At 40.5% G+C, this 17,392-nt stretch overlaps 1 protein-coding gene across 1 annotated transcript in view; it reads right to left on the bottom strand.

Moving 5' to 3' along the window:
* The window catches only part of LOC112255811 (gamma-2-syntrophin-like), an 88,115-nt gene that overhangs the window by 12,417 nt on the left and 58,306 nt on the right, over nucleotides 1-17,392 (bottom strand). The window contains exons 21-25 of the mRNA XM_042326238.1: nucleotides 15,443-15,572; nucleotides 13,260-13,298; nucleotides 9,124-9,240; nucleotides 7,976-8,047; nucleotides 7,546-7,755 (exon numbers count right to left, since the gene is read on the bottom strand). Of these exons, the coding sequence (XP_042182172.1) occupies nucleotides 7,546-7,755; nucleotides 7,976-8,047; nucleotides 9,124-9,240; nucleotides 13,260-13,298; nucleotides 15,443-15,572 (568 nt within the window). The remainder of the gene's footprint in view (nucleotides 1-7,545; nucleotides 7,756-7,975; nucleotides 8,048-9,123; nucleotides 9,241-13,259; nucleotides 13,299-15,442; nucleotides 15,573-17,392) is intronic.

The raw sequence follows: 17,392 nt of genomic DNA, 5'->3' as shown, positions 1-17,392 counted from the left end.
CACATACATGTGTTTAGCAGATGTTATTGCGGGTGTAGCGAAATGCTTGTGTTTCTAGCGCCAACAGTGCAGTAATATCTAACAGTAATATCTAACAGTAATATCTAACAGTAATATCTAACAGTAATATCTAACAGTAATATCTAACAGTAATATCTAACAGTAATATCTAACAGTAATATCTAACAGTAATATCTAACAGTAATATCTAACAGTAATATCTAACAGTAATATCTAACAGTAATATCTAACAGTAATATCTAACAGTAATATCTAACAGTAATATCTAACAGCAATATCTAACAGTAATATCTAACAGCAATATCTAACAGTAATATCTAACAGTAATATCTAACAGTAATATCTAACAGTAATATCTAACAGTAATATCTAACAGTAATATCTAACAGTAATATCTAGCAGTAATATCTAACAGTAATATCTAACAGCAATATCTAACAGTAATATCTAACAGCAATATCTAACAGCAATATCTAACAGTAATATCTAACAGTAATATCTAACAGTAATATCTAACAGTAATATCTAACAGTAATATCTAACAGCAATATCTAACAGCAATATCTAACAGCAATATCTAACAGTAATATCTAACAGTAATATCTAACAGTAATATCTAACAGTAATATCTAACAGTAATATCTAACAGCAATATCTAACAGCAATATCTAACAGCAATATCTAACAGTAATATCTAACAGTAATATCTAACAGTAATATCTAACAGCAATATCTAACAGTAATATCTAACAGTAATATCTAACAGTAATATCTAACAGTAATATCTAACAGTAATATCTAGCAGTAATATCTAACAGTAATATCTAACAGTAATATCTAACAGTAATATCTAACAGCAATATCTAACAGTAATATCTAACAGTAATATCTAACAGTAATATCTAACAATGTCAGAGCGGGTTAGACTAAGATACTAAATAGTATAGAATACAGTATATACTGTAAACATTATTAAAGTGACTAGTGTTCCATTATTAATGTGGTCTGTGATTTCAAGTCTATATATATATATATATATATATATATAGGGCAGCAGCCTCTGATGTGCTAGTGATGGCTATTTAACAGTATTTAACAGTCGGATGGCCTTAACAGTATAACTGACATGGGTTGGTGAGGACAGTTGATGCAGTACCAAATTGTGGAATTTTGTCGGTTCACACTTTGCCCTTGAAATGTATTTCAGCACTGCAGTGATTTACATCTCTTCTGACAGGTTCTTTTCTTTGTGTTATTTATACATGTCTGTAGTTAAAGGGGTTCCTGAGCATCATAGCCCTCAGGCTTAACTGTGCTTTTTACTTAGCCTTTTGCCTTTGGTTGGCTGCTTTTGAAGAGGAGGATTATACAGAACCCTGCCGGCCATTCCATGAGGTCCCGACTTGACATCTAGCATACTTTTTATTTGTATTTTTTTTTAAACTCTTGGTTCAAATCAATGACCATGAAAATAAATGAGTTTAAAAAAGGGAGCATAGTTATTGTGGGGAAAAACATCTAATCTAATTGTGAAAAAGTATCTGTAAAGGTTTCGACGAGTGTCCAGTTGAACAGACAGTGCTAAGTCAGGTGTTATGAAGTGTCCTGGAACACTCATAAAGACACTTCAGGTGTTTTGAAGCCCTGTACATTCCTTTAAAATGCTCTACGTGAGTATCAGAAATGACCCTATTGGTACTTTTGTCTTGAAACAATCAATAACACCTCTATACACACGGTTGACAGTAGCAGGCCCACTGTGTAGATTGAGTAGGTTATTCCTATCATTAGCTGAGGTGAGTCAGTCTAGGTGTAAGAGACTGTACCTGTTGGCTGTAATGATGAGTATCTAAGTAATTTAATGCAGTCTAACCTTTCGCACATCTTTTACATATACAGGTAAAGATTATATGAAAGATTAAATAACAATACATTAAACTCTGAAAGGAAGACCATATTGTTGCAGACCTTACTGTAACAGAGCTCATCACCATATTGTTGCAGACCTTACTGTAACAGAGCTCATCACCATATTGTTGCAGACCTTACCGTAACAGAGCTCATCACCATATTGTTGCAGACCTTACGGTAACAGAGCTCATCACCATATTGTTGCAGACCTTACCGTATTCAGAGCTCATCACCATCATGTTGCAGACCTTACTGTAACAGAGCTCATCACCATATTGTTGCAGACCTTACGGTACCAGAGCTCATCACCATATTGTTGCAGACCTTACTGTAACAGAGCTCATCACCATATTGTTGCAGACCTTACCGTACCAGAGCTCATCACCATATTCCAGTTGATGTTGCAGACCTTACCGTAACAGAGCTCATCACCATATTGTTGCAGACCTTACCGTACCAGAGCTCATCACCATATTGTTGCAGACCTTACCGTAACAGAGCTCATCACCATATTGTTGCAGACCTTACCGTAACAGAGCTCATCACCATATTGTTGCAGACTTTACCGTACCAGAGCTCATCACCATATTGTTGCAGACCTTACTGTAACAGAGCTCATCACCATATTGTTGCAGACCTTACGGTACCAGAGCTCATCACCATATTGTTGCAGACCTTACGGTACCAGAGCTCATCACCATATTGTTGCAGACCTTACGGTAACAGAGCTCATCACCATATTGTTGCAGACCTTACTGTAACAGAGCTCATCACCATATTGTTGCAGACCTTACCGTACCAGAGCTCATCACCATATTGTTGCAGACCTTACGGTACCAGAGCTCATCACCATATTGTTGCAGACCTTACCGAAGAGCTCATCACCATATTGTTGCAGACTTTACGGTACCAGAGCTCATCACCATATTGTTGCAGACCTTACGGTACCAGAGCTCATCACCATATTGTTGCAGACCTTACCGTACCAGAGCTCATCACCATATTGTTGCAGACCTTACTGTAACAGAGCTCATCACCATATTGTTGCAGACCTTACTGTAACAGAGCTCATCACCATATTGTTGCAGACCTTACCGTACCAGAGCTCATCACCATATTGTTGCAGACCTTACGGTACCAGAGCTCATCACCATATTGTTGCAGACCTTACGGTACCAGAGCTCATCACCATATTGTTGCAGACCTTACTGTACCAGAGCTCATCACCATATTGTTGCAGACCTTACCGTACCAGAGCTCATCACCATATTGTTGCAGACCTCACCGTACCAGAGCTCATCACCATATTGTTGCAGACCTTACTGTAACAGGCAATTTAATGGTTCAATGAGGTGAGGACTAATTCTTTAGATCCCTTTAAGCTACATTTTATTAAACTAACACTAATGTTTTAAAAAAGAACAAACCGTGAAAAGAAACTGCCGTCTTCTAATTCTCTGTGCAATTGATTTCCTCGTCGGAGAAATTAAAAGCAGCCCTGGATCAGTAATTAAAATCCACTTTGTATCTTGGAAATGTCACCTACTTGGACAAATGAAAGTTTCCATAAAAACAATCACATAGCCTAACAGTTGTATCCCCCCCAAAAAAAAAAAAAATGCATTAAGTATGTTCTTCCTCATAATGACATACATTTTTGTATTTTGCAAAGCTTTGTCACGTGAACTCTGAGTACTTCTCTTGAATAGTCCACTAAAATGAAGAGATTATAAAAATGAATGCATTGCTGAATTTAATGTTTTCCCACAAGGCACAAACTGGTTGAATCAACGTTGTTTCAACGTGCTTTGTCAACATATTATGACATGGAATCTACATGGAAAATACATTGGATTTAAAAAAAAAAAAAAAAAAAAGTAAACTTTTTTTTTAGGGTGAAATTTCAACCACGGGATAATGTCATCATTGGTAACCAAATTTCAACATAGACAAACTTTGTATAAAAACTTTGTATAAAATCTGTTGAATTAAAACCTTTAATTAAAGCCTTTAAAACAATGTCTTGTCTTCAACATTACAGTATTTCCACGATCAGAAGAATAAAACAATAGACTGGGAAGCACCTCCTACTGGACAATTTATGTTTCTACAGATGCCCTTTGGTCTTCCATTCAGGATCTTAATCAAGCCCTGCTCAGCTATGATACTTGTCCCTGGCTCTTACCAATGTGCTATCGTGAGAATGATTGTTGAGCAATCTACACCGGAAAAATAGATTCACTCTTCCTGTCAAAGTCATTCCACAAGGTAGGTTTAACAGAGAGCAAAAGAAATGTGACCATACCACATACCAATACCATAACATATCACTCACATAGCATATCACTCACATAGCATATCACTCACATACCATATCACTCACAACACCATATCACTCACAACACCATATCACTCACATACCATATCACTCACATATCATTTAAATTAATAATTGATATGCTGGATTCACATCTCCACCTCAACCAACAATTGAAGATAAAGAACAGGACCAAATCAACTCAAACTTTCTGTGAAAGTTCATTTAAAGTTTGAGTTGATTTAGTCCTGTTCTTTAACTTGAATTATTTCTCATTGATCAACAACTCAACCTATTATTCCCCAGTAATCCACTCTGGAATGATGTGGTGTTCCCACTGGGTTGGCACTGTATTTCGGCTGCAGTTAACATTTTTCAATGTGTGATAACACTTTAATTTAATGCAGTCTAACCTTTCGCACATCTTTTACATATACAGGTAAAGATTATATGAAAGATTAAATAACAATACATTAAACTCTGAAAGGAAGACCATATTGTTGCAGACCTTACTGTAACAGAGCTCATCACCATATTGTTGCAGACCTTACTGTAACAGAGCTCATCACCATATTGTTGCAGACCTTACCGTAACAGAGCTCATCACCATATTGTTGCAGACCTTACGGTAACAGAGCTCATCACCATATTGTTGCAGACCTTACCGTACCAGAGCTCATCACCATCATGTTGCAGACCTTACTGTAACAGAGCTCATCACCATATTGTTGCAGACCTTACGGTACCAGAGCTCATCACCATATTGTTGCAGACCTTACTGTAACAGAGCTCATCACCATATTGTTGCAGACCTTACCGTACCAGAGCTCATCACCATATTGTTGCAGACCTTACCGTAACAGAGCTCATCACCATATTGTTGCAGACCTTACCGTACCAGAGCTCATCACCATATTGTTGCAGACCTTACCGTAACAGAGCTCATCACCATATTGTTGCAGACCTTACCGTAACAGAGCTCATCACCATATTGTTGCAGACTTTACCGTACCAGAGCTCATCACCATATTGTTGCAGACCTTACTGTAACAGAGCTCATCACCATATTGTTGCAGACCTTACGGTACCAGAGCTCATCACCATATTGTTGCAGACCTTACGGTACCAGAGCTCATCACCATATTGTTGCAGACCTTACGGTAACAGAGCTCATCACCATATTGTTGCAGACCTTACTGTAACAGAGCTCATCACCATATTGTTGCAGACCTTACCGTACCAGAGCTCATCACCATATTGTTGCAGACCTTACGGTACCAGAGCTCATCACCATATTGTTGCAGACCTTACCGTACCAGAGCTCATCACCATATTGTTGCAGACTTTACGGTACCAGAGCTCATCACCATATTGTTGCAGACCTTACGGTACCAGAGCTCATCACCATATTGTTGCAGACCTTACCGTACCAGAGCTCATCACCATATTGTTGCAGACCTTACTGTAACAGAGCTCATCACCATATTGTTGCAGACCTTACTGTAACAGAGCTCATCACCATATTGTTGCAGACCTTACCGTACCAGAGCTCATCACCATATTGTTGCAGACCTTACGGTACCAGAGCTCATCACCATATTGTTGCAGACCTTACGGTACCAGAGCTCATCACCATATTGTTGCAGACCTTACCGTACCAGAGCTCATCACCATATTGTTGCAGACCTTACGGTACCAGAGCTCATCACCATATTGTTGCAGACCTCACCGTACCAGAGCTCATCACCATATTGTTGCAGACCTTACTGTAACAGGCAATTTAATGGTTCAATGAGGTGAGGACTAATTCTTTAGATCCCTTTAAGCTACATTTTATTAAACTAACACTAATGTTTTAAAAAAGAACAAACCGTGAAAAGAAACTGCCGTCTTCTAATTCTCTGTGCAATTGATTTCCTCGTCGGAGAAATTAAAAGCAGCCCTGGATCAGTAATTAAAATCCACTTTGTATCTTGGAAATGTCACCTACTTGGACAAATGAAAGTTTCCATAAAAAACAATCACATAGCCTAACAGTTGTATCCCCCCCCAAAAAAAAAAAATGCATTAAGTATGTTCTTCCTCATAATGACATACATTTTTGTATTTTGCAAAGCTTTGTCACGTGAACTCTGAGTACTTCTCTTGAATATCCACTAAAATGAAGAGATTATAAAAATGAATGCATTGCTGAATTTAATGTTTTCCCACAAGGCACAAACTGGTTGAATCAACGTTGTTTCAACGTAATTTGTCAACATATTATGACATGGAATCTACATGGAAAATACATTGGATTTAAAAAAAAAAAAAAAAGTAAACTGTTTTTTTTAGGGTGAAATTTCAACCACGGGATAATGTCATCATTGGTAACCAAATTTCAACATAGACAAACTTTGTATAAAAACTTTGTATAAAATCTGTTGAATTAAAACCTTTAATTAAAGCCTTTAAAACAATGTCTTGTCTTCAACATTACAGTATTTCCACGATCAGAAGAATAAAACAATAGACTGGGAAGCACCTCCTACTGGACAATTTATGTTTCTACAGATGCCCTTTGGTCTTCCATTCAGGATCTTAATCAAGCCCTGCTCAGCTATGATACTTGTCCCTGGCTCTTACCAATGTGCTATCGTGAGAATGATTGTTGAGCAATCTACACCGGAAAAATAGATTCACTCTTCCTGTCAAAGTCATTCCACAAGGTAGGTTTAACAGAGAGCAAAAGAAATGTGACCATACCACATACCAATACCATAACATATCACTCACATAGCATATCACTCACATAGCATATCACTCACATACCATATCACTCACATACCATATCACTCACAACACCATATCACTCACAACACCATATCACTCACATACCATATCACTCACATATCATTTAAATTAATAATTGATATGCTGGATTCACATCTCCACCTCAACCAACAATTGAAGATAAAGAACAGGACCAAATCAACTCAAACTTTCTGTGAAAGTTCATTTAAAGTTTGAGTTGATTTAGTCCTGTTCTTTAACTTGAATTATTTCTCATTGATCAACAACTCAACCTATTATTCCCCAGTAATCCACTCTGGAATGATGTGGTGTTCCCACTGGGTTGGCACTGTATTTCGGCTGCAGTTAACATTTTTCAATGTGTGATAACACTTTGAAGGCTCTCTGGGGAATGTGGCCCAGTTCAAAATTAGCAAAATGTCAGTCATATCTCAGCACTACTTCTAAGAACCCCCAAGCATCACATAATTTCCAAACAAACCACTTTGCTGTTCTCCACTTACCCCGACTCTCTGCACCTCCATGAAGACGGCTCTTTGGAAGGACTTCTCCCACACGGCGAGGTCAGAAGTCATCTCCACACTGAAGGTGTGACTCTGGCCGTGGCCGACCAGGATACTGAAACAGAAAGGCTCTCCGTCCTGCAGCTCCTCATCCTGCTGGAGGCCAAGGTAGAACTTGGCCTGGATCCAACAGTCCTCTGCCATCCACAGCTACAACACCACATCCAACATAGTCATAATCATCAGTTCTATTCACTGGGAACCATATTTCAACTTGATACGAACAGGCTTCTATATGAGTAACTGTTATGTTGATGCAGATCTACATCAATACATGATCCACGCAAAATTTAGAGTAACATGCACATAATTCAAATTCCGGTGACAGTCGATCCTAGTATCTTATTCTGCATGTGAATTTTGAAAGTACCTTGTGAACCTTGAACAGAACCTCATAAAGGATATACAAGGTTTCAGCTTGTCCCCAGTCAGTTGCACTAACCTGAGATGGGGGGGTGGGGGGACAAAAGTGAGAGTATATTATAAGCCTTCATCTTCTCATCAATGTAATGTCTTACAGACAGGATTTAAGACACTTTGAACCACAGTAAATGAACCAACACATAGTGTACTTGACAAACATCATTTGGTAGCTCTACATTAACCCATCTTACCCAATCAAATAACCTAACCATGGGAAGACAATTACATGGTTTCAATACCCATGATTTGTTTTGTCGGTGGTTCGGGGTCAAAACTCATTTCAGAAATAGACGATGTAATTGTAAAAAGCAGGAATGAAAAGATCCAGAATAACCTGAACTGTAGCTACACACTGAGCGTAGCCCACCAACATGCTCCTGGCTAAAGGAACATTTAATGGAATATCATGGTGGAATAAAATCTAAACGTGTAAATCCTTGGACTCCTGAACAGTTAATGAATGAAGAGGACATCAATGAGAGGTTCATACAGGAGGACTCCTGAACAGTTAATGGATGAAGAGGACATCAATGAGAGGTTCATACAGGAGGACTCCTGAACAGTTAATGGATGAAGAGGATATCAATGAGAGGTTCATACAGGAGGACTCCTGAACAGTTAATGGATGAAGAGGACATCAATGAGAGGTTCATACAGGAGGACTCCTGAACAGTTAATGGATGAAGAGGATATCAATGAGAGGTTCATACAGGAGGACTCCTGAACAGTTAATGGATGAAGAGGACATCAATGAGAGGTTCATACAGGAGGACTCCTGAACAGTTAATGGATGAAGAGGACATCAATGAGAGGTTCATACAGGAGGACTCCTGAACAGTTAATGGATGAAGAGGACATCAATGAGAGGTTCATACAGGAGGACTCCTGAACAGTTAATGGATGAAGAGGACATCAATGAGAGGTTCATACAGGAGGACTCCTGAACAGTTAATGGATGAAGAGGATATCAATGAGAGGTTCATACAGGAGGACTCCTGAACAGTTAATGGATGAAGAGGACATCAATGAGAGGTTCATACAGGAGGACTCCTGAACAGTTAATGGATGAAGAGGATATCAATGAGAGGTTCATACAGGAGGACTCCTGAAGATGTAGAGCCAAGGGCCTCTCAATGCCAGGAACTTGAAGGTACTGGATGGAGCAGCATCATCAGGATGCGGGTTTCCACACACCCAACCCATGTGGACAATCTGCAGAGGCAAGGTTCAAGGGATGAAAATCCATTCGGTTGCATTTTTTTGTTGTTATTTTTAATTAACCAATATGCTATGAGTGGATCTGTCTTTATTAAAGATACAGTTGAAGTCGGAAGTTTACATACACCCAGGTTGGAGACATTAAAACACGTTTTTCAACCACTCCACAAATGTCTTGTTAACAAACTATAGTTTTTGGCAAGTCGGTTAGGACATCTACTTTGTGCATGACACAAGTCATTTTCCCAACAATTGTTTACAGAAAGATTATTTCACTTATAATTCACTGTATCACAATTCCAGTGGTTCAGAAGTTTACATTCACTAAGTTGAGTGTGCCTTTAAACAGCTCAGAAAATTCCAGAAAGTGATGTCATGGCTTTAGAAGCTTCTGATAGGCTAATTGACATCATTAAAAATAATAGTACCCAAGTATAAACACCATGGGACCACATAGCCATCATACTGCTCAGGAAGGAGACGCGTTCTCTCTCCTAGAGATGAACGTACTTTGGTGCGAAAAGTGCAAATCAATCCCAGAACAACAAAGGACCTTGTGATGATGCTGGAGGAAACTGGTACAAACGTATCTATATCCACAGTAAAACGAGTGTTACATCGACATAACCTGAAAGGCCGCTCAGCTAGGAAGAAGCCACTGCTCCTTAACCGCCATAAAAAAGCCAGACTACGGTTTGCAACTTCACATGGGGACAAAGATCAAACTTTTTGGAGAAATGTCCTCTGGTCTGATGAGACAAAAATAGAACTGTTTGGGCATAATGACCATCCTTATGTTTGGAGGAAAAAGGGGGAGGCTTGCAAGCCAAAGAACACCATCCCAACTGTGAAGCACAGGGGTGGCAGTATCATGTTGTGGGGGTGCTTTGCTGCAGGAGGGACTGGTGCACTTCACAAAATAGATGGCATCATGAGGCGGGAAAATTATGTGGATATATTGAAGCAACATCTCAAGGCATCAGTCAGGAAGTTAAAGCTTGGTCGCGGGGTCTTCCAAATGGACAATGACCCCAAGCACACTTCCAAAGTTGTGGCAAAATAGCTTAAGGACAACAAAGTCAAGGTATTGGAGTGGCCATCACAAAGCCCTGACCTCAATCCAATAGAACATTTGTGGGCAGAACTGAAAAACGTGTGCGAGCAAGAAGGCCTATAAACCTGACTCAGTTACACCAGCTCTGTCAGGAGGAATGGGCCAAAATTTACCCAGCTTCTTGTGGGAAGCTTGTGGAAGGCTACCCGTAACATTTGACCCAAGTTAAACAATTTAAAGGCAATTGCTACCAAATACTAAGTGAGTGCATGTAAACTTCTGACCCACTGGGAATGTGATGAAAGAAATAAAAGCTGAAATAAATCATTCTCTATACTATTATTCTGACATTTCACATTCTTAAAATAAAGTGGTGATCATAACTGACCTAAGACATGGAATTTTTACTAGGATTAAATGTCAGGAATTGTGAAAAACAGAGTTTAAATGTATTTGGCTAAGATGTCTGTAAACGTCCAACTTCAACTGTAGCTATAGTTACAGAGTTAGAAACTCAGCAAAAAAAGAAACATCCCTTTTTCAGGATCCTGTATTTCAAAGATCATTTGTTAAAATCCAAATAACTTCACAGATCTTCATTGTAAAGGGTTTAATAAACATTGTTTCCCATGCTTGTTCAAAGACCCATAAGCAATTAATGAACATGCACCTGTGGAACCGTCGTTAAGACACTAACAGCTTACAGATGGTAGGCAATTAAGGTCACAGTTATTAAAACTTAGGACACTAAAGAGGCCTTTCTACTGACTCTGAAAAAAAACAAAAGAAAATGCCAAGGTTCCCTGCTCATCTGCGTGAACGTGCCTCAGGCATGCTGCAAGGAGGCATGAGGACTGCAGACGTGGCCAGGGCAATAAATTGCAATGTCTGTACTGTGAGACGGCTAAGACAGAGCTACAGGGAGACATGACGGTCAGCTGATCATCCTTGCAGTGGCAGACCACATGTAACAACACCTGCATAGGATCGGTACATCCCAAAATAACACCGCGGGACAGGTACAGGATGGCAACATCATCTTCCCCAGTTACAACAGGAACGCACAATCCCTCCATCAGTGCTCAGACTGTCCGCAATAGGCTGAGAGAGGCTGGATTGAGGGCTTGTAGGCCTGTTGTAAGGCAGGTCCTCACCAGACATCTCCGGCAACAACGTCGACTATGGCACAAACCCACCATCGCTGGACCAGACAGGACTGGCAAAAAGTGCTCTTCACTGACGAGTCGCGGTTTTGTCTCACCAGGGGTGATGGTCGGATTCGCATTTATCATCGAAGGAATGAGCGTTACACCGAGGCCTGTACTCTGGAGCGGGATCGATTTGGAGGTGGAGGGTCAGTCATGGTCTGGGGCGGTGTGTCACAGCATCATTGGACTAAGCTTGTTGTCATTGCAGGCAACACTGTGCATTACAGGGAAGACATCCTCCTGCCTCATGTGTTATCCTTCCTGCAGGCTCATCCTGACATGACCCTACAGCATGACAATGCCACCAGCCATACTGCTCGTTCTGTGCGTGATTTCCTGCAAGACAGGAATGTCAGTGTTCTGCCTTGGCCAGCGAAGAGCCCGGATCTCAATCCCCTCCTGTCTCAGCCTCCAGAATTTATGCTGTAGTAGTTTGTGTGTCGGGGGCTAGGGTCAGTCTGTTATATCTGGAGTACTTCTCCTGTCTTATCCGGTGTCCTGTGGGAATTTAAGTATGCTCTCTCTAATTCTTTCTTTCTTTCTCTCTCTCTCTCTCTCTTTCTTTCTTTCTTTCTTTCTTTCTCTCTCTCGGAGGACCTGAGCCCTAGGACCTTGCCTCAGGACTACCTGGCATGATGACTCCTTGCTGTCCCCAGTCCACCTGGCCGTGTTGCTGCTCCAGTTTCAACTGTTCTGCCTGCGGCTATGGAACCCTGACCTGTTCACCGGACGTGCTACCTGTCCCAGACCTGCTGTTTTCAACTCTCTAGAGACAGCAGGAGTGGTAGAGATACTCTTAATGATCGGCTATGAAAAGCCAACTGACATTTACTCCTGATGTGCTGACTTGCTGCACCCTCAACAACCATGCTGGTCATTTATGAACATTTAGACATCTTGGCCATGTTCTGTTATAATCTCCACCCGGCACAGCCAGAAGAGGACTGGCCACCCCTCATAGCCTGGTTCCTCTCTAGGTTTCTTCCTAGGTTTTGGCCTTTCTAGGGAGTTTTTCCTTGCCACCATGCTTCTACACCTGCATTGCTTGCTGTTTGGGGTTTTAGGCTGGGTTTCTGTACAGCACTTTAAGATATCAGATGATGTAAGAAGGGCTATATAAATACATTTGATTTGATTTGATTGAGCACGTCTGGGACCTGTTGGATCGGAGGGTGACGGCTAGGGCCATTCCCCCCCAGAAATGTCCGGGCACTTGCAGGTGCCTTGGTGGAAGAGTGGCGTAACATCTCACAGCAAGAACTGTCAAAGATGGTGCAGTCCATGAGGAGGAGATGCACTGCAGTATTTAACTCAGCTAGTGGCCACACCAGAAACTGACTGTTACTTTTGATTTTGACCCCCCCTTTGTTCAGGGACACATTATTCCATTTCTGTTAGTCACATGTCTGTGTAACTTGTTCAGTTTATGTCTCAGTTGTTGAATCTTGTTTTGTTCATTCAAATATTTACACATTTTAAGTTTGCTGAAAATAAACGCAGTTGACAGAGAGGACTTTTCTTTTTTGCTGAGTTTGATGAACATAGTTACAGATGACAATAGTTATAGTTAAAGATAGCTATAGATGAAGATAGCTATAGATGAAGATAGCTATAAATGAAGATAGCTATAGATGAAGATAGCTATAGATAGCTGTAGATGAAGATAGCTATAAATAGCTATAGATGAAGATAGCTATAGATGTAGACAGCTATAGATGAAGAAACTTATAGCTCATGGGGTGAGGACATACCTGATCATCCGGAGAGCAATATCTGTTAATCATTTTCATCTGTTAGAGGAGAAGACAAGGGATTGCAATTTTAAGTGGAACTGCGTTAGAGCTGGCAAATCCACAGGCACACTCCTTGTGTTACATTACTGTGGACACTGACATTGGATGCAATGAAACCACACAGAACTTTATAACTTTATAACAAATCCCATGCTGCTACCGTGGCGTGGTCAGACCAGCTCTTATACTTTACTGATACCGTGGCGTGGTCAGACCAGCTCTTATACTTTACTGCTACGGTGGCGTGGTCAGACTAGCTCTTATACTTTACTGATACCGTGGCATGGTCAGACCAGCTCTTATACTGATACCGTGGCATGGTCAGACCAGCTCTTATACTGTACTGATACCGTGGCATGGTCAGACCAGCTCTTATACTTTACTGATACCGTGGCATGGTCAGACCAGCTCTAATACTTTACTGCTACCGTGGCATGGTCAGACCAGCTCTTATACTTTACTGATACCGTGGCATGGTCAGACCAGCTCTTTTTTTAAATGTTTTAATTTTTTTTTTTTTAACCAGGCAAGTCAGTTAAGAACACATTCTTATTTTCAATGACAGCCTGGGAACAGTGGGTTAACTGCCTGTTCAGGGGCAGAACGACAGATTTGTACCTTGTCAGCTCAGGGGTTTGAACTCGCAACCTTCCGGTTACTAGTCCAACGCTCTAACCACTAAGGCTACGCTGCCACCCCTCTCAAACTTTACTGATACTGTGGCATGGTCAGACCAGCTCTTATACTTTACTGCTACCGTGGCATGGTCAGACTAGCTCTTATACTTTACTGCTACTGTGGCATGGTCAGACCAGCTCTTATACTTTACTGATACCGTGGCATGGTCAGACTAGCTCTTATACTTTACTGATACCGTGGCATGGTCAGACTAGCTCTTATACTTTACTGCTACCGTGGCGTGGTCAGACCAGCTCTTATACTTTACTGATACCGTGGCGTGGTCAGACCAGCTCTTATACTTTACTGATACCGTGGCATGGTCAGACCAGCTCTTATACTTTACTGATACCGTGGCATGGTCAGACCAGCTCTTATACTTTACTGATACCGTGGCATGGTCAGACCAGCTCTTATACTTTACTGATACCGTGGCATGGTCAGACCAGCTCTTATACTTTACTGATACCGTGGCATGGTCAGACCAGCTCTTATACTTTACTGATACCGTGGCATGGTCAGACTAGCTCTTATACTTTACTGATACTGTGGCATGGTCAGACCAGCTCTTATACTTTACTGATACTGTGGCATGGTCAGACCAGCTCTTATACTTTACTGATACCGTGGCGTGGTCAGACCAGCTCTTATACTTTACTGATACCGTGGCATGGTCAGACCAGCTCTTATACTTTACTGATACCGTGGCATGGTCAGACCAGCTCTTATACTTTACTGATACCGTGGCATGGTCAGACCAGCTCTTAAACTTTACTGCTACTGTGGCATGGTCTAATCAACAACAACTAACGTTCTAATAAGCAAGCTGCAAGTCAGCTGCAGTATCATATCAAGTCATTCTCTGTTGATGAACATGCCAGGACCCATTAGGATGTCACAGTCTATTTCTAGGTTGTTGGTCACCACAATAAAAGTCAAGAGTTCTGCTTCACCAGCTCCTCTCACAATTACATGCTGAATGAACGTTTTGCTATCCAACTACTCATCCATAATCAGGTGACACACGACTGAATGAATCCTACTTTAAAAAAAGAGCAGCTGTGTAGTTGTGTAGCTCAGAGCAGCCTTTCTGGATCCTTAGCGACACATAGTGATAGATCCTCAGTGTACTAATCAACAGGGAATAATGGAAAGGAGATAGCTAAACACTAGCGATCACGTGAGAGTATTAATGATGGATTACTACAAGGCAGTAATTCATTGTACCCATGAATACCTATTTTCTAGAAGAGAAGGACAGGACATTAATAATAGGTATCACATTCTAATGAGAATAGAATTCAAAAATTCGAATACCCCTGGGATTTTATCACACATCTTCTGTTGAGTTACTTGTGCTTTGGCCCTTGGCAAATCACAATCTGGATCCTTTCCATTCAATCTGTATCTGGATAAAAAAAATAAAAAAAATACATTTTTACCTGGTCATACTGTAGACTTACATTCTCCAGTGTCAAATCACTGATATTGGTTGATATTGCTTGAAGCCAGTCAGTGCTTTCTGCTGCAGTGCAAAATTGTAGAATATTGATGCTCGTTCCATCTAAGGCGCAGACTTCAAAGCTGTTCGACCTGGAGGGGGTATGAACGTTCAGGTTAGAGATGTACAGTAGTGTACAGTTAAAAGCACTTTTTTTTAACTAGAATGGTCAGAGTGGAAAACCTTTAAACCAAGCTGTTTCTTTCACTGAAGTGAGGACAGGCAGTGTTACGATGCAAATTAACATTGCAGTTCACCTGCATTCGATAACCATAGCAACTAATATAGAGAATTAAGGAAATACAGTGCCCTGAACAAGTATATATACACTCTTAAACAGATTCCACATTTTGTAGCGTTATAGCCTTTATTTTGACTGATATTTACAATGCACTCCACACTTTTCTAGAGAAAGAAAAGTATAGAGAATTTTTTTTTTTTTTAAAAGGACTTAATTCTGAGATATTTGATTGCATATGTAATGGCCACAGCACACCCAAATGACTTCAGGAGCAAGCGCAAAAACAGAATATCAGAGGGTTGCAAATTACAGCTCGGTTTCAAAGTACATCATCATTTGTTGCATGTCACCGATAATGACACTGTCACTGTAAAATGGCGTACATATGTATTGAATCCCTTTCATCACTTGTATTTAAGGTGATGCTTTTTTGCCATTTCATTTTTGTGCATTTGAAAAACACTCCAGATCTATTAGACTTAGAAACAACTGTCAATAGTTTTAAACAAAAATAGCATTGAACATGACGATGCCATCAAAACAGCTTTTCTCTGATGGTTAGGCAATCACATTTATCACACAGATCTTGAAAAGCGTAAAAAGTTAACATGAGGAGAATGTTCTGAAGGGGATGTTGAGAAACATGAGGAGAATGTTCTGTAGGGGATGTTGAGAAGAGAAATTTGAGGATATAACGTGCTTCTACACCTGCATTGCTTGCTGGTTGGGGTTTTAGGCTGGGTTTCTGTACAGCACTTTGAGACATCAGCTGATGTAAGAAGGGCTTTATGAATACATTTGATTTGATTTTGATTTGAGGTGAATCTTCTATAGAGGGATGTTGAGAAACATGAGGACAACGTAGAGAATTATGAAAGCACTGCAATCAATGTTTAAAATAACCAGAGCTTGCACACACTCTCCCTGAAACTCAGACGTCGTGTCACAATGTTACAAAGATCCTTTAGGGAACCTTGGTTCTTCTGTTGAAAATGCCCTTAATAATATGCAATGCATGTGTACAATTGGCTTGTTATAAATCTTTGTTCCACTGAGTGCAGACTCTAAGGGATGCTCAATTGTAAAGTTAAGTACAAATCCTCTTGATGTGTAGGGTAGGGTGCACATGTAAATTGCCCTATATAAAATGCAGTGAGAATATATATGAAGAGAGAGATCAAAACATATAAAACAACCGTTTGGAGATAACATTATCTGAATGAATGCAAGCCACAGTGATAGATACAGCTTTACTCTGTCTGCTTGACTTGTTTCTGAGATTGCCTGGATAGTGGAATGTTCTGCTTCAACTATCAGCACACTGCAGCGTGGTCCTCTAAAACTCAGACTGTATCTGCCATGGTCCTCTAAAACCCAGACTGTCTCTGTCTTGGTCCTCTAAAACCCAGACTGTCTCTGTCATGGTCCTCTAAAACCCAGACTGTCTCTGTCATGGTCCTCTAAAACCCAGACTGTCTCTGTCATGGTCCTCTAAAACCCAGACTGTCTCTGTCATGGTCCTCTAAAACCCAGACTGTCTCTGTCATGGTCCTCAGAAACCCAGACTGTCTCTGTCTTGGTCCTCAGAAACCCAGACTGTCTCTGTCACATTCCTCTAAAACCCAGACTGTCTCTGTCATGGTCTTCTAAAACCCAGACTGTCTGTGTGAG

This window comes from Oncorhynchus tshawytscha, linkage group LG08 (genome assembly GCF_018296145.1).
Source record: "Oncorhynchus tshawytscha isolate Ot180627B linkage group LG08, Otsh_v2.0, whole genome shotgun sequence".
Taxonomy (NCBI): domain Eukaryota; kingdom Metazoa; phylum Chordata; class Actinopteri; order Salmoniformes; family Salmonidae; genus Oncorhynchus; species Oncorhynchus tshawytscha.
This window is presented reverse-complemented; position numbering and strand designations above follow the sequence as displayed.